The sequence below is a fragment of the Lissotriton vulgaris genome, chromosome 2_1, assembly GCF_964263255.1.
Source record: "Lissotriton vulgaris chromosome 2_1, aLisVul1.2, whole genome shotgun sequence".
NCBI lineage: Eukaryota > Metazoa > Chordata > Amphibia > Caudata > Salamandridae > Lissotriton > Lissotriton vulgaris.
In genome coordinates, this window is record NC_141687.1 from 1665107262 (window position 1) to 1665126225 (window position 18964).

Consider the following 18964-nt stretch of genomic DNA (forward strand, 5'->3'; position numbering starts at 1 on the left):
AGTCTACTCCTACTTCTATTTGTGTGGTTGGATAGTTGTAGAGGGGGTCGAAGTAGTAGTTCTCCCTCCTCCCCCTTGTTTGTGTGTGGTAAATGGCTGTAATCTTGGTAGCCACATTTATAAATTCCATTTGTGTCCAAAGGCTTTAATGAGGTGAAGGCCGGTAGTAATCGAGCTGGTGTAATAGATGGCTAAAATGATCATTATACTGTGTTCGCGATTAAGTTGTGGACGCTGGTAATAGTATTTCCTCCCTTTGGTTACTCTGATAAAGGTGAAGCCACAGACGGCAAAGCTAGATATGGATTACTTAACATTTTCATGCTCAGGACTTTTAAACGCAAATCTATTCCTGGGGTCACAAGGAGCTCGGGTGCCTTCTATATATGCTAAATTAAAAAAATTAAAATGATCTGATTTTCCAGAATCTCTTTACTGCAATTGGTACATATGTGGCATTTGAATCACGCTGTATGGAAATAAACAACCTTAACATTTGAATTGAGAATGGGTGTGTAAAGAGCGCTGTCTTAGTTAATGACTCTGTGCACAGAATAACGATGGTATACAAGGGTTGAACTGCACTCGGGGTTACCTTCACTCTCTTGGCCTTCCAAAAAAGGCGAAATCTCAGGATATTTTCCCCGACCCAAAGTCTGCGGTCCTTATTTCACTGTACAAAGGAATTGTGGTGTTTATGCTGTTGAACCTGTTTCACGTTTCTTCAAAGCTGTGTCCTATATGAAGCGTTCTGCTGCACTGTTGACTTTCCTGTTTGAATATTCATTCTGGTTCTGATCTGTATTGAAGCTTTGCAGTCGCATTACCTAGATCTGTCTGAGTCAGGCCGCTCTCTGGTATATTGGAACATTTCGCAAGTGACTAATGCCTTTGAATAACTCTTAAGGCTAGGCCAGTGACACTGTGCTCGGCTGACCCTTGGCCATGCTCAACTTTCAGAGGCACAGTTCAGTCAGGGAATGCGATTGCTCGATTAGCTGCCTGGCCATTGTTTTAATTCTGTAAGCTTGCTACGTGGTTGACCTTGGCTCTGTTTTCCTCCCCAACAGGTTTCCACGTCATCCCCACCGTGTCCAATGTGGTGCCGGAGAGCTGCTTGCTGATTGTGGTTGGCCTGCTGGTCGGAGGCCTCATCAAGGGAGTAGGGGAGACGCCACCGGTTCTCGACACAGAACTTTTCTTCCTTTTCCTGCTGCCCCCCATCATCCTGGACGCTGGCTACTTTTTGCCGCTCCGTCAGTTTACTGAGAACTTGGGTACCATCCTCATCTTTGCCGTGCTGGGAACCCTCTGGAACACCTTCTGCATCGGGGGGCTGATGTTCGCAGTCTGCCAGATTGGTGGCGCATCGCTCAACGGTGTGGGCCTGTTGTCCAACCTTCTCTTTGCCGCCATCATCTCCGCGGTAGACCCAGTGGCGGTGCTTGCCGTTTTTGAGGAGATCCACATCAATGAGCTGCTGCATATCCTGGTGTTTGGGGAGTCCCTGCTGAACGATGCTGTCACTGTGGTGAGTACATGATCAGATGCTGACCTCTCATTCCCCAGGCCTGAAGCATCTAAGGCACTAAACGCCTGTTCATTCACTGGATAAGCTTACAGAATCTGAGCACCAGGGTTACAATTTCAGGCCGCTTCCCCAGACCTGACAAACCCACGCATGGCCTTTGCATCTTAATTAAAGTCTGTGCAGTTCATTACCAAGACTGATTGTCTCCACGGACTAGCCGACAGCATATGCATGAAATACTTATCTACTTTACAGGGTTCATAAGCTCATTTTGTGGGTTAAAACCAGTGAATTGTGTTTCTTTTGTATGATGTTTTAGGTGTGACAAAATGTAAATAAACAAAACACAGGCCTACAAAGGCCCTGCACACTCTAGTTCTTACTGGCATATCACTGTATAGACAAAGGGGATTCAGCAACTATAGCCTGCTCCAGTCACCCCCCCCCCCCTTCTTCCTTCCCTAGATATTCTCAGGCAGTTATAAGCTATATTAGAACACTGGAATTTTGAGAGCTCAATTGAAGACAGTGGAGTAGCTCTGGGCATATAATGGCTGGTAGAAGCCCGGAGCTCCAGTATTTCAATGTTTTTTTCTGGGTCTCCCTTCATAATTTAGAACATTCTACTCTTGCTGGGTGGAATGTTCTAATAGCCTTCTATCCCTTCTATACCTGTTAAAGGCTCTCACCCTCGTTTTAGGCCCTCGTCTCCGGCTCGGACCTTTAACTCTGGTTCAGGGAATTTAAAACCAGTGTAGCCTGGCAGCAGGCTATAAGGCTATGGCCTATCCCTTTTAATAGGAAGTAGACCCCATGCATTAAAGTTGCACTCTGAAGGAAACCTGTGTTGATTACAGGACCAATGAGAGCAGCATCCAAGAAGCAGCAATTATTATGCATAATGCCAATCAGTCATGCTTACCCTTGCATACAAGCGAGACCGATTGGCATTTCGAGAACTTATTTTTTTTGTAGTAAACGTTGTCTGTCAATATTAATGTAGGATCCTCCACACTTCTGCTGTAGGTTTATGCAGAAATCTGATTTTTAAACGAGCCTCTGTGTTTTAGTTGCAATGCAGGATGATCTTCCAGAGGACGAATTGAAAGATTCCCTGGATGGGTGAAGCACAGAAAGGGATGAAAACAACAAATTAAGATTAAGGCAACCGAGGTTGACACAGAAGCCATCTAATCTTGAGCAATGATTGGCTGTGTGGAGCGTTGTATACAATTCTGTCTCTGACAGGTATTTGGAGCTGTTTAGCAAAACCATAAAAAACAACCTTGCAGAGTTTACTTTGGAAATGTTCAATGAAGGCAAATACCTCTTAGAAGCATTGTTCGATTTTACTGAGTTCTTCCCATTTGATATAAGAGAAAAAAACGCTTAACTAGGAATCTAGTTACACAGCTTTACCAAATGCTTTCAAATCCCATGAAGGCAATTTCTTTGCCTTTTGTGTGTGGTAGCCTTTATTGCCTCTCGTAATTCTAAGATCGCAAGAGGTAACAGCGCAAATAAAGTGCAAGGCAGTTATAACTACCACTAAAAAAACGGATGCTTTAAAAAAAATTAAATAAAACCATCTCAAAATTAGTACCAGACCCAGCTCAAACATTGGGACAATAGAAGTGACTACTAACCTTCTCACTGGCCTTTCAAGAAGCAATGTGCAGCTAATAGAAGTATTGCGCGAGTTCTGCAAGGCAACACAGTAGCCGGAAAACTCTAGGTTAGTATACCATACCATTCCATTTCAAAGGCAATTTATTGTTAGGCTGATTGTTTTTTTAATGCAGAAGTGATGCTTTTACATTTGATATCAGCCAACGCGTTTCGTTCCACTGGGGGAACTACATCAGGGCTCATATAACAATACGAGGGACAACATATCCGCGCTCATAATCAAATTGTAATCAAAGTCGGAGTAAATAGAATCATCCGAAGTCCTCATATATCAAGACTGGGAATGATCTATCCGTGCACAGAAGGTATCATATGTGCTGACGGTGTATGTATCGTATTAAGGATACTGGCTGTTAAAGTGCCATTTTTCTGAGGAGCATAATTGCTGGATATGATACCTTTTGTGTACTAATTTCTCGTTTCATACGTGTCAAGATATTTGTATCATTTTAACTTACTGTTACCTTGGACTCACCGTATTTTAGAACACGGATAGATCATTCCCCGTCTTGATATATGAGGACTTCGGATTATTCTATTTACTCCGACTTTGAATACAATTTGATTCTGAGCGCGGATATTTTGTACCTCTTTTTGTTATGAGCCCTGATGAAGTTCCCGCAGTGGAACGAAACGCGTTGGCTGATATCCATGTTTTACTATCAAGAACAATAAAAGGATACTGTTTGGATACATTTGGAGGGCATTGACTCTGTTTCTGGTGCACCTTCCCTTTCGCATTAGGATTATGTTTCTGGCTTCCAGTAGAGCTTAACTGCAGCAAGCTCTGGAAGTGTTTGCACAGGACTCTTATTATTTATGAAAACTTGGGATTTGATGTGCTGAACCTGTGGTCAGACGTTGATGGTGCTTTTTTGTTATTACTGCTTTTACATTTGACACTGCTATAAGGGTGGCAAAATGAAAGGGTCAAGTGCTTCACAGGGTGCAGGCAGTGCTGTGATTGGTGGCTAATTGCCATGGAATTTTGTTTTTAAATTGTACATGCAGTTTTATTTCGCAGAGCAGCATTAGCATTCTAAGCATCCCACTTTCGATTTCTCATACAGATAAAAAAAAGTGAATCTTCCTGCCCAGAGCGCTGCTGCAATCCTCCCTCACCCCTCCTTTCTTCTGAACCTGCCCCCACTTGCCTTGCCATAGTTTCTTTGTAATAATCTTGATGGTGGTTAGCAACAGCCGGGCCAAATCTACCGAGGGTACGACAATCTACCTTCATGGTGAAGGCTCCCAGATAATGTAGAGTGGTACAGGTCGGTAATCTGATGGGAACATTTTTCTTATAGAGAAAGTACCCTAGGTTTGATTTCGCTGTTTAACATCCACAGTTGAGGTCACGCACTTACAGATATATATATAATATTTTTCTTCTTGACCCATTGCTACATTGTGTTGGTGGTTAGCAACAGCCACCTGTCCTGAAGATGACTCTGTTAATGGTCAATTTATGGGGTCGAAACATTGGCAAATGTAACCTTACAATACCAATATTTGACATGTGAGTGTAAACCTTTTTTGCATTATCAAAACCAGATTTTAATTAGCATTCATAGGACTGGTGTATCACACACTTGTCCACCAAACAATGTACCACCTACCCCTTGTAAAGGACTTGACAAACCTTTTTTTTCTGCCACCACTGAACGTTTCAAATGCAACAAACATCGGTAAACCAAATACGTTTGGCTTTACGGTAAATTTTGCACTCACAGGCATGTATAAATGCTGTTTCAATCATTGCGGCACTAATACTGGGAAATAGTGGCGAAAGGATTTCTTTTTAAAATAGATTCCTCATAGGAGATAAAGAAATGAATTCAGTGGTGTTTTCCGATGTAAAGTAGCCCAGCTTATATTTCAGTGAAACCTCTTCCTACAAGGTGGAATAATACACCAAGCATCCAATAGCAAGAAGTGCTACGGTATGCTCCACTGGGTGAAGGCAGAGTTATATTATATTTTACTATTTAAAGAAATTGGTAACAATAGGTTATCAGGATGGCTGTGCTGTCAAGCCAGACTTAAAAAGGCATCTGCTTCGAAAAACATTAAGCTAACAATGCCTGCATTTTTCAGTTTTATAGAGAATCCAGTGGTAAGGGTTTAGTTGGAGTCCAAAAGCCTTTCTTCCAGGTTGGGAAGGTTGATTTGCTGCTCCTTAGAACTCTTATTCTATGTCTTCTGTAAACACAATTTGGGCTAAGGTAGTAGAGTTGGGCTAAGGTAAGCTTTATGTGGTTTTTCTCACACTTATAGACACCCTTCTCTCCAGATAATGGATCCCCAGGTCTTGGATACCATCATTACAATAGGAACTAAGGCATGCTACTAAGGGTTAAGCCCCCTTGCACTGTGCAGAAGGGCTATTTAATGGAAGTTCCTGTTGATTTTTTTTTTTGGTTTGATCTGTTTATTAGATTTTCACATATGTAGTATATTTAAAGTATATACTTTTTTCAAAGAACCAGTAGTTATAATTGCATATACAGAATTCAATACAGTAAAACATCAAAATGACATACGAGTAATACCAGTCCCTCGTATTAGCGTGGGTTATCCTCACCCGTGGTCTAACATATAAATATAATTATTCCAACTACCGTACAGTATCTCAGTATAACACAAAATAATCATATTGTACGTATACATCTTATTTATATGTGTGCATCACGGAAAATGTCTTATCGACCATGTCAGTATAGTCCGATTTTGACCAAACAATCATTTGAATAAAATTGAAACCATATAACAACCAATTGAAGAGACCAGGGTGGAAGTTCCTGTTGATTATGCCCTTGTTGTGGTTAGAGACCACATCACTCTGGGTCATTGTGGGCACCAGTCTCCAGAGAATCTTCCACTATGAAGTCATTGATTTCAGGTATTTTAGTCTAAGTAGTTCAATAGAAGAAAACAAGACTGTAATGCCCAGAATGCATTAGGCTGTCATATAAAAATCCAGCACTGGAAATGTCCGTAATGACCTCGAGAGAACAACTGAGCTATAACATAGTTATAGATGAGAAACACTGAGTTACGGTGATGTTTTTCACCCAGGGGTTCTGAGTGACTTCAAATAGAAGAGAGCAAAGCTCGAGCTGTTTAATATGTCTCTCAGAGCCCTGAGGTGAAAAACATCCCCGTAATTCACAGTTGCCCTTCTGTAATTTTGTTATGTATGGCCCCCAAAGTCCTCTGCCCCTGCCTTCAACTACTGTGCAGGGGCAGAGGATAATGGGAGATCTATAGATAACATGGCCTCTCCTCCCTGACACAAATGTGAAAAATAAATATCTTGCATGCTATCCTTAACCAAAACCCACGACCTTCACTGCCTTCCTCCCCCCTGCAGCTGTGCTTAGTTTCTGCTTTCAGTCCAAGCAGACCAGCAGTGCTGTGCTGACAGGCTCTCATAGAGCCCTGTCACCTGACGGGAAGGCCTTTATGACATGACAACAGTGGGTAACCAGTTTTTTTATCAGCTGTTGTGATGTCCTAGGAAGGAGTTATGACTTTCAGAAATTGAAATAAACGATAGAGGCTCTCTGAGAGCTATACGTAACATATGTATATATATATATATATATATATATATATATATATATATATATATACACATATATATACACATATATATAATGGTAAAAGAGGGTTTACTTAACATTAGCTCAGTTTCCAGTGTATCTGGAGCAAAATGCAACAATCTCACAGGCTATTATTTCTTTGATGCAGTATTTATTAACGCCCACCTGGGCTTTCCAACATGCTTTCGATATGGCGGTGTAAGCTCCATAATTTGGTAGCAAGATTGGTGATAGGAAAATTGCACAGACTTCTTGCTCGCCGTCAGCAAGAGGATCACGTTCAGGCTCCTCACCCACGCACACAAGGCTGTCCACGACCTAGGCCCCAAGTACCTCAACAACCGCCTCACTTTCTACATGCCCACCCGCCAGCTGCGATTGACCAGCCTCGCCCTCGCCACCGTCCCACGCATTCGCAGAGCCACCGCCGGAGGAAGATCCTTCTCCTACCTGGCGGCCAAGACATGGAACTCCCTGCCCACCCACCTACGGCTGACCCAGGAACATCTCTCCTTCAGGAAGCAACTCAAGACCTGGCTTTTCGAGCAGTAACGGACCCCTCCCCCAGCGCCTTCAGACCCTAGCGCAGGGGTCTCCAAACCGGTCCTGGAGGGCCGGATCCATGCCAGATGTTTTGGATATCCCCATTGAGATACATGTAGTAATTTTAAAAATCTGGCACGGATCCGGCCCTCCAGGACCGGTTTGGAGACCCCTGCCCTAGCGGATGAGTAGCGCACTATATAAATCTGATTGATTGATTTATTGATTCAAGTATCTAGAGGCCTGTAAACGAAAACTGAATGATTCACACCAAGCAATATTGTCATTGCACCTAACCATATGAATGCTAGATTTCACTTGTAAATTGAAGTCAATCTGTGTTTGCTCCAGTCTCCTGTCAATCATCTGCAAAGAGCCCTTGAACCTCCCTCAGTGAGCACTTCTCCATCTCTTGTATATCACAGCGGTCTTGTGTGCATATTCCAACTGCCCCACTCATGTCATTGAGGGGCTTGAGTGTTGTCACATACTCCTCATTATTCACAGGCCATACTGCGTTAAGGAAGCTTGTGAATCCCTAAACCCTTGAGTTATAAGGCTTTGCACCCTCTGTGGTCTTGACTGCTCTGTTCTGCCGGTCCACTACAGCTATTGCAGTGTTTGCTTGGGCTCCCTGAGTGCGGAAGGCTGTTGGATTCCCCAAGAGGCGGAGGCTGCTTGCATTGCAAATATCCTTCATTGTCCCTTTCGTCCCTCGCAAAGGCCAGATGAGGTTTGTTTCTCTCTTGGCCTCTTTCCCGTAGTTGTGCAAGCAGCACGTGGTGCATTGCACCACAGTTGTTCCCTCTGAATAAACTATTCACAGCCTCGCATGTCTAAGAACAGCACTGCAGTGCAGGTGGCTAAGGCGGAAGAATGTGTGCTGGGGCTCGCGCTCACTCACACAGACTGTGTATAGATCTGAGGAACAATGCACTGGTAAGCTGAAGAACAATGATGACCTATCGCGAGAGGTTAAAAGCACTGGAGACTTCTCCATCTACAGGCCTACAAGTGGGTTTACACAAACGCTGCCTAACAGCACAATGTGTGTGAGGAAGAGACTATAATTGTGGTATCAGCTTTGGAACTTTGACCCATATGTACTAACACATTTTCTCATAGACACAGAACGAGAAAAACCTTCAATACATCAGGCCCTTAGTGCTTTGCCACATCTTGAGTGTCCTTCTCTGTCCTTTGATGTGCCATGTTTGGCTGAAAGTACTTTACCAAGTGCTAGGTATCCCACTGTGATTTTTTTCCACCTTATCCACATCTTGGTTAGCTTACGGCCTTTTCTGGCTAAGGGGATTGATAGTGCCTTTTCATTCCTTATGTGGCTTGCAGTGCTTTAAGGTTGTTGGCTCTGTAGCAACGATTCACTTGAAAGCAGAGGTTAATTTGTTTAATCATATTTTTTTAAGAGGCCAGGGTCTCTCTTCAGGAGGGAACTTGCACCACCCCATTTCCCTTCTTTGCCCCGCCTAAAACTGAGCCAATTACTAACCATGATTGTGGAGCGCAGATGTGGCGTAATGTCCAGAGCTGCCGACTTCAGAGTTGGAGAACCAGGTTCGAGTCTCTGCGCCGGCTCAACATCCTGTGATTCTGGGCAGATCACTTAACAATAGTAACACCGGCTCTTTTTAGAAGCACTAATTAAGGACTCATTCACATTCATTTATGGTAGGCACAGGGAGATTAAATGCTGGTGCTGAGCACTTTAAACCATCGGCTCAAATTTAGCATTGCTTTAAGGTTGCTTCAAAACTCGGAGAGAGAAAGAAGAGAGTTGAAGAGTGATTAATAGGGGTCCTAAGAACTCAAGAGCAGGAAAAAGGAAACCAGCGTATATTTAGTCGCCCGAATGCTTTGCATCATCTTTGATAGCCACTGGGGCTTTTCCATGAGGTTGTTGTAGGTGGGTTGCCATAACTTGGCCAGCCTGGAGAACGGAACCAAAACCTAGACGGCCTGTGATGCTTTCCAGTGTCTTATTTCTTTTGAAGTGCTTTGCCATGTGTTTGGGCGTCTGGTGAGCTTTTTGGTGTTTTGGGTTAGTTTGTTATGATTTATTTGGCTAGCCTTGGTGCTTAGCAAAGCAGCATAGGCCATCTATGGCTTTTACCATATATTAGCTGGCTTAAAATGTTTTGCTGCATCTTATGTGATGTCCTATGCTTTCTTTTACGGGACTTTATTGCCTTTGTGCTGCTTATGTGGCCTCTTGGGCTCACCTTGGGTGCTCTTACAAGACCAGAATGCAACAATAATATAGGATATCTTGTGTGTAGCCTGAAATACCTTGTAATCTATAACAATGCAACCATTGAAGAAGGGGTTATTCTTTCTTGATTATATTTCACAAACTATGGTTTTCTCTACTCTTCTGTGGAGTTTCACTCAATCAGATATCAAAGGTTAGCCAAGCGGTTCTAGACCAATTTTATTCCTCAGGAATCCAGTAACACACCGCTTAATGAAAAGTTGAAGAGAACATTTCTAGAAGGGCTACAACTAATGGGATGCAAGCTTCATTAAGGGCTCGTAAAACTTAGGAACAACTCAAGACACCTAAGAATAGCAATAACAGATGGACACCTTAGCTGTTCAGACTACACAGCAAAGCACTAAAGGACTCACAAGACACAGCAAAACACTCAAGAAAACCCACGAAAACAAAGACTTCAGGATACATGGCAGAGCTGGCCAACCAAGGTGGATCAGCCAGGAAAAGTTGGGGTACATTTAGGAGTTGAAAGGCAACAGGACAGCCTTGACGACTGTGTGACTACAGGGCATGACACCCCCCTCTTATGTTGCAGTAGAAAGATCCCAAATAGGGAATCCGGAGTGGCAAATTCAGTACTAGGGCGAGTAGCCCCTTTGCATGTTGAATGTTTTATATCATATGTCTAGACTGACCGAGTTAGGATGATTGACAGACCTCAATAGGCCAAGTAATCCTGGGACACATTCATTGTTCTGATGAAAGCTCAGGACCCTTATGGACCTTACTCTAACGAGGGATAAAACAGGTTGACTTTAATAAGGGTGTAGAGCAACAACACCCCCGATGTTGCCCGGTATAAATTGTTTTATCCACACCAAAAATACCCACCTTTAAAAGAGATACCTGTTTTTTTTAGGTCTTTTTATTCCCTAGAAGATCCCGGCAGACAATCATAATAGCACTCCCTGGAACATGGTTGAGCCCAATATGGTTTTTAGGAACCAGGATCTGACCACATGATGAAGTATGCCACTACTAGAGTGCAAGAGGGTCCTTTTTTTAAAAAGTACTATTTTTTGTAGGTATCACCTTCTGCCATGACCTACAGTTTGAATGCAATACGCTTAAAGATATCCTACAGCCTTATTTTGCACAGACACAGTTAGGGAGACAGTAGCCTACAGCCCTCAATTTCTCTCTAGCTTTCCTAACATTCGTTCATGAGGAAGATTAGGGTAATTGTATTGTAGTATCTCTGGACCCCCTCATCCGGAGAGAGGATGAGCAGCAAGAAAACTCTTGGTGAGTTAATCTAGGTAATGCATCTCCTTTGTCCACGACCGGACTAGCAAATTCATTTTCACTTTACTTTTGTATTATGAATTTGTACCCCATTTTGTGCAATGGTGGGATTGAAGAAGCAGACTATCAGACACTTGAAAAGCAATTTCTTAATTCGGCTTGTCCTGAGATTTCATCTCCTGACACCTAGATGTGAAGACTCACCTTTTGAAGATTCGGTGGTAATCAACTTCCGTAAAACACCAGCCACCAATTAACCGCTTCGCTGCGGCGCTTTTTGAAAATCCCGCGGTTCATGACGAGCTCAGCTCGTCATGAGCGTACGAGAGGTGTACTTCATGACGAGCTGAGCTCGTCATCAGCGTCGAAAGGGTTAAAAAACTAAGCATTCTAACGAACAAGCTATTGGCGATGTTGGACCTGGCTTGGCAGGTCGGGCTGGACTGTTCCCATGAGGCATAGGATCAAGACTCATTTGCATATAGCTGGTTCTGAACTGAGGTGGCGAAGTGAGCTAAAGAACGATGATGGATTCAACCCAGATCTGTGACAGGGAGTGAGTGTCTGAAAATGTTTAGCGCTCCGTCCATCATCTCCTCGTGTTGACGATGATACTCTGTCAGCATGGCACCCTTTTTGTTAAATCCTCATCCACTCGTCCTTAGTACAACAATGATGTATGATCACCAGAGAAGCATGGAGGAACCGGATGTTGGTCCCCATCGACTGGACATGTTAGTCTGCACTGGTTTCCTAGTGTACTTCCCTCAAGCAGAATAGACTTCGAACAAGATGGAACTGCCATGACCCCTGCTACATTGCCATGCAGTGTTGCCTCCCTGAAAAACCTCAACCCCTCCCTACTAGTTTTCTGCACGTGCCCCTGATACCTGAATGAATGTTTCCACATCAACTCCTCTCTGGAGAGAGGCCCTCAGACTGGATGCTCTGAAACGCACGTTCTTGATGCAGTAGTGTAAGCACATCGCTGCCATGACCAGTGCGCAGTGGAGCTGGTCACATCCGAGGACTTGACACCATTCTACCACCATCCTGTAATTTCAGTAATTCCCGATGAGAGTGTGGATGCAGTCATGTGTGCTGGAACAGAAATGCAGGAATTCACCAGGCCTGGGTGGGACTTGCTATGCTCACCAAAGTTTCAGGCTCTTTCTGTATACCTGAATCTGGTTGAAATCTGCTCTGGGATGGAAAGATGACCAGGCTTGTATCAAATCCCTCTAAATTCACTGGAGTGGACAGGAACACTTCAAGTTGATGTAGAAACAGGAACGTTTACTGCTCTTTCTGTTGTAAGTAGGCAAAATATGTGCGCTTTCTCCTCTAAAAGGAGACATATACTTGCAAAAACGGTTACGATTATTGTAACCGTACATCTACTATTTAAACTAGTATTCGATATGCCTGTGCAATTGTAGTTGGTTTTGTTTTTAAGGTTTTGAAAGCATTTTAAGATCGGGTTTGCCTCCTTTAAACGGCTCGCTCTCATCACCAACTTTTTTTTGTGAACACTCCTGATACTCATTTGGTGCTGAATGGAACCACTGTGAACTAAGCGCGTTGTTTTCCTTCTACTAATCGCAGAACTATCTTGAGTAGTCTTTATTTAGAAGGTGTTTGTGATCGCTTTGGAAGAAATTTAGTGAAGAGGGAGCTGCTTTCAGAAAGCGGCCCAGGTTTCGGAGAGACGCCATATTTAATGTGGGGTTCTGAGAACAAGGGTGGGTTTCACTGGTTCTGGGCGTGAGCCTCTGACAGTCTGGTGCTGTATTTGAAAATACGTGGACTGCTTACCTTGGAATTGTTCTGCATAAGATATCACCGTGCATCACTGGTTTTGTAGTAAGCGGATTACTTCATGTGGCGGAAACATGACCTATGAATGAGGAACAATGTGACTAAAGGGGAACCTGCCTCATGATTGCAGCACTAACGGAAGACCGTGTGCTGCTTTTACATTCACTACCTCTCTGATGTAACTTCTTCCCAAGCGAGTAATACATTTTTGTATCCTTTCGCCTACTCCTCTGATCATGCTGGGTTAGGTGGTAAATTGAATCACTGCTTTTTGCACACGCCTTTGGTTTAACAGCGAGCACTGTCATTGCGGTGTGTGCGTTGTGGCCTGTTAAGAATACGTACGTCTTAATGGCTGTTGCTGCTGTAGTATTGCTTGCTTCTGCGACTACAGAGTAGATGAACCTATTTGGAGTGAGGCCTGCATGTGGGGCATTACCTTGCAATGTGGAGAGTGGACACACTTTGTCAGCATCAAGCCCAAGGCATGGATGATTTTAATTTCACTCTTGAATTTAGGGCTTGGGTCAAGTGCAGACCTGCCAACTCACACGGCGCCACCGTGTGTCATAAGGTATAGGCTCCTTTCACATCCTCACCTGGTGAGGAGCAACCATCACACTGCGGCAGACAATGCAAGTTGGAAATCCCCTTTCCAATTCTCATGGTGTGTGGCTAAGCTCAACTGCTGCCCTTAGGGGCTTTAATACCTCTCCAGGATATCAGCCGGACCCTTGGAAGGCTACGTTTGTTTTTTAGGTGGGGTTACAGTGGCTCACAGGCAGTGACCTGCCCAAAGTCCCTCTCCTACCTAAATGGCCACACCCCCTCAGAAGCAATTTCATGGCTAGGGATGCAGTGGGTTCAAGGACGGTCCTCTCTCCAGGTTACCTTACCTCCTCTCACAGTGAGTTTTATTTGGAGGTTGCAGGCCCGCAAGTGGCTTGACAACACGCTTGAGGCCGAAATAAAGTATTAAGGGAAAAAAATGAAATAGTGAAAAACCTGAAATCTGACCAGAAGAATGCCTTTAATTTCGGTAATGTCCAAAATGCGATCACAGTTCATGTTGCATGATTCTCATAGCAACTTGTTGCAAAAAACAGAACTGGGTTGCCTCACTCATGGAAGAGCAATGCCCTTGAATTCTTAAAGGAACAAAGCTCCTAGTGGATATCTGGAAATATATTTTTGTAATTATGAATCAATTGCAAGTCAAGAAGGGACACCAAGACATTGTGTACCTCTGTCATGATTTGTTTCGGCAGCCCTGAGATACAACCTGCTCCAGTGCGTATGCGGAAGTAGACCATGGGATTTTGCTAAAGTGTCTAAAATATTGGCCTCACATTTTAAGTGGCGTGGGTGCATTTTATCCTGCCAAACCCGTAGCCAGTGAATCCAGAATTGTTATGCTATAGCGTACGTTTTGGCACACATATCCCAAGAAGGTTTCTCCGAGCTAATTAGGTGGAACTCTGAGTTTAATTTTTTTTTTTAAGCCAAGAAGCCCATGGTGTAAAAAAAAAAAAAAAAAAAAAAATTAAACTCAGAGTTCCACCTAATTAGCTCGGAGAAACCTTCTTGGGATATGTGTGCCAAAACGTATGCCAAGAAGCCCATGGTGGGCAAGATGGCGGGCGTGAGGACGCCTGTGTGAGCAGCGGCGTTAGTGGCCTCACCACTATCTTCACCGACTAACCTGCTATGGCGTGCTAAAGATTCCAGTTTCTCCGGCAATCAACGCAGGCGGGAGTCGGGGATGCGGAGATGCGGAGAGATGTCCATCGAAGTCTCTACCGGGTTTGTTTAGCGGTCTGGCGTCCTGTAAGGAGAGGAGGAGCGTGCAACTTCCACGAGAGCATTACCCGGAGCCCTTGTCACGGACCTCGGCTAGTTTCCAGCTTCAATTACCGGCCACAGCGGACAGCTGCAACAGAGCGTGGCGCTCTATCCGGCATGCAAAATATGCCGGTAAAGACAAAAACGAAGCCGAAACCCAAGACCCGCGCTGTGACAGCCGCAGCAGCTCAAGGTCAGGAAGCAGATTTCACCGGCGAAAACACAGGACCTGCAACGGCTCAAAAAAGCAATCCGGGAGGTATCACAAAGCAAAACATGAGCGCTCCCGCTTCTGCTCCAGATCGGGATCAAACAGATGTCTCAATGGTGCATTCTGGGAGTGGCAGTCCCAATCTAGGTACAACCCCGAAATTACATGGAATATTTAGAAAACCAAATAAAATCAACAAAGGTAAAGGGGAGCAAGAGACAATTTCTACCCCAGTTTCTACTCCAGTTAATAATGACTCTCTACTCTCTACAGCTAGATCGGCTGACACAGCACAGCAGATTCCTGAGGAATTGGCTCCATTGCCAGTTATTACTATCCAAGACGTAATGGGTACTACAGTGACAATCAACCCGCATGTAGAAGCGGAATCATTGGACTCAGCAGGACAATTTTACTCGATGTCTGATTTATCAAGTGCACTGGAAGCCGGCGGCAGCTGTAATGAGGATGGAGCAGAAGGAGGCGGTGAGTGGGAAGATGATGAGAGTGGAAAAAGTGTGTATAGTTCCCCTCAAGATTCTGACAATGATAACGATAAATCTCCAGAGAGACCTGAGTGGGGGGATGATGAACACACAGTTATCACAATACAAGGCATATCCACTGAGCTATCTCCTGCCCCTAATCCTGTGGTATTACCATCTGATATGCCTGAGACATCTGAAGTGACATTAGCTATGCTATATCAAGTTATGCTCCAGCATCGTGAAGAGACCAGAACTGAGAACTTACGCACTCAAGGTGCAGTCCGCCGTCTCCAAAATAATCTTCGACGTGTTGGTAAAACTTGTACGGAGACATCAGCAAGAGTGGTAGAAGCAGAAGCTCGGATATCAGCAATTGAGGACTCAATGTCACATCAGAATAAACAGTTGTCATCACTAGAGGGGTTAAAAGAAGAGATCAATTGGAAGCTTGTTGACTTGGAAAATAGATCACGCAGGAATAACCTGCGAATCTTAGGTATTCCGGAGGCTAGCGAGGGGAATGATATCAGAAAATTTGTAGTGGAACTGTTTACTGAAGCCTTTCCGGAGCTCATACAATTGAAGTGGGATATAGAGCTTCAAAGGGCGCATCGATTCCCCTTCCAAACACATCCTAGAAGTGGTCCCAATTCTAAACCCAGGGCTATCCTTATTTGTCTAAATAATTTTTTGGCAAGAGAAGCCCTTTATGATTTAGCCAGACCGGATAGAAAGCGCAAGGGGAAGGGTCATGAGTTCTTCGTCCGCCCGACTATTGCCATTCCACTGTACAACTTAGATGGCAACTGCGACAACTAATCCCAACATTTCAAGCAAAGGGAGCACAGGTTTTTCTTCTTAATCCTGCTAAATTAAAGGTTATTTTTAAGGAGAAAACACATTTCTTAACTACAGAGGGAGCAGCTAAAGAGCTATTGGTATCAATGTGATTTAACATGATTTAATATGATCAAATTTAGTTCTCCCTCATGAAATACTCAACTAGCATAGAGTGCCATAGATAGCGACATTTAGTCATTTGGTAAGATCACCCATGGCTATTTTTCTGTTTCTTTTTTTTTTTTTTTTTTTAAGACTTCTAGGCCTCTAGGCTCTCTAGTATATTAGCTAATGTTTTTCTCCTCTTGTTTTTTTTTATTTTTTTTTTAGAAAGTGGGGATCTTGCACACTCTGATGGTTTGCTGAAGATAAGTGGTGAGATCCATGAAGCTGCATCTCACATTATCATCATGATGAGGGACTATGTAGTCCCTCTGCCTTCACATGGGTGGGGGTGGGGACGGGGGAGGGGTGGGGTCAAGAGGGGGGAATGGGAGGGAAAGGGTGCGAGTTTGATCAGGTGAAGAGCGAATTTCTTAAAAAGGAAGAAGAGACTATAACGTTTGATGTGATAATCATTGTTTTGAAGTTCAGTCTTAACTTCAAATGTTTTTGGAATTGTCAAGAAAATAATTGGTGCATTATAGCTTTTTCTGTTTTCTCCTGTTTTATGGTTTATCTTTTTGAAAGGATATGCTGGGTAAATTGAGGATTTGTTCTTGGAATTTGTGTGGGCTAAATAACAAAAGGAAGAGGGGGATTTGTGCACAGATGATACAGGCTATGCGAATAGACCTGCTATGTATACAAGAATCACACTTGACGTGGAATGACCGGCATTGCTTTAGCGATCTAGGCATGCATCTACTGGATTGTACCCGTCAAGGAACCACTACAAAGGGTGTAGCTATACTCATGAGAAGAGGTTTGGGTTCTCTTAAGCGCAGTAAGGCTGATCCATGTGGCAGATGGATTATTCTAGAAATTAATATCCATAATAAAACCTATACCATTTGCTCAATATATGCGCCTAATATAGATGATCCCGAAAGTCTGAATTTTTTAAGTTTAGAGTTAGCTCAATGGCCATCTCCTCTGATATTCTGTGGTGATCTCAATATTCACTTACACAAGGGCCTGGATCTCTATGGCAGTGCTGGTTATACGGGCTTAAAGAAAAAGACTTATAAAGCTTTAAAAGGCTTAATAGTAGAATATGGTCTGTTGGATGTAGCATTTGCCAAGAATCCTCACTCACCAGATTATACTTTTGTTTCTGCTCCTCATCAGAAGATGGTGAGGCTTGATTATTTTTTCATTGAAGCCTCCCTCATCGACAATGTCACATTTGAGATATTCCCCCGAGTTATATCGGATCATAACCCAATTATGATAGAGCTAACATCATATTCTACCATCAATGTAAGGCAGTGGTCATTTGATCGAAAGTTACTGGCGGATACAAAATATATAGAACACATGGGTAACTGGATTACGGATTTTTTTGAATTTAATAGGGGTACTGCCCCCCGAAAATTGTATGGGATAAATTTAAAGCGGGTGTGAGAGGGGAGACTCTTTCATATTCAATAAATAAACAAAAAAGTATCCGGGATAAAATGGATCGGTTATACAAGCTAGTTAGCGATTGGGAACAGAAATTAATAAATGCTATAAAGAACAGCCAAAATATTGAATCCATAAAATCCTCACTAGCTATTCATAAAGCAAAGCTTTATGAAGTGTTTGCAGTTAAATTAGCAGAAGAATCTGCAGTCATGAGAGCACAGATATTTGAGCTCGGAGAGCAATCTGGCAAAATATTGGCAAAAAGAACAAGACAAAAGATGGCATCAACCTTTATCGGCGCAATTAAAGATGAGCTTGGCCTAATACATACTAAACCTGATGAAATCCTAGAGGTCTTTCGACAATTTTACCTCAAGCTATACACCCAAGATTTCTTAGACCATACTAGCGAAACAATGTTAAATTTCATTCAAAATGACAATGTGTCTAAACTCTCCATGGAGCAGTTTCAGTTTTTAGAACAGGATATTACTTGGGAAGAGATAAATTCGGCGCTTCTATCCCTTGCTAGTGGAAAAGCCATGGGTCCAGATGGAATTCCGTTAGAATTTTATCGGATGTTTAGAAATCTGATAAAACAAGATCTATTAACAACATTCATGACAGCACAGAAAGGAGAAACACCACCATCCTGGGCGGAATCGACCATTATGGCATTTATAAAGAAGGATAAACCTCCCTTAGATCCGGCTTCATATAGGCCAATTTCACTTATAAATGCCGATAGCAAGGTTTTTTCAAAAATCCTAGCAAGTCGGATATCTGTGATAGTCTCAACTATAGTATCACGGTGGCAACATGGGTTTATACCCAAAAGGGATACTACTGATCATGTTCGGAGAGTAATCTCCTTGCTTGATCGGGCTGAAGGTACAAACACATCAATGGGAGTAATTCTTTTAGATGCCGAGAAGGCGTTTGATCGAGTGGCCTGGCCCTATCTATGGGAATTACTTGCATTTAAGGGGTTTGGTCAAAGTATGATTAGAGCATTGAAAGCTTTGTATAATACTCCTATTTCATCCATCAAAATTGGAATAAATAAGTCGACCACCTTTCCAATTTGCCGGGGTACAAGGCAGGGGTGTCCTGCTTCTCCTTTGCTCTTTGCAATCTACATCGATGTTTTTTTAAACAAATTGAATCAAGAATATGATATTACACCGGTAGTAGCAGCAGATATACATTATAGAGCACTTGCATATGCTGACGATGTGGTGGTCCTTACTACAGATATAAGTAAAGCTATGCCAAGGATAGAAGACCTGG

At 43.1% G+C, this 18964-nt stretch overlaps 1 protein-coding gene across 1 annotated transcript in view; it reads left to right on the plus strand.

Moving 5' to 3' along the window:
• SLC9A1 (solute carrier family 9 member A1) overlaps positions 1-18964 on the plus strand; it is a 294820-nt gene that overhangs the window by 173912 nt on the left and 101944 nt on the right. The window contains exon 2 of the mRNA XM_086957609.1: positions 1071-1531. Coding sequence (XP_086813735.1) covers positions 1071-1531 — 461 coding nt within the window. The remainder of the gene's footprint in view (positions 1-1070; positions 1532-18964) is intronic.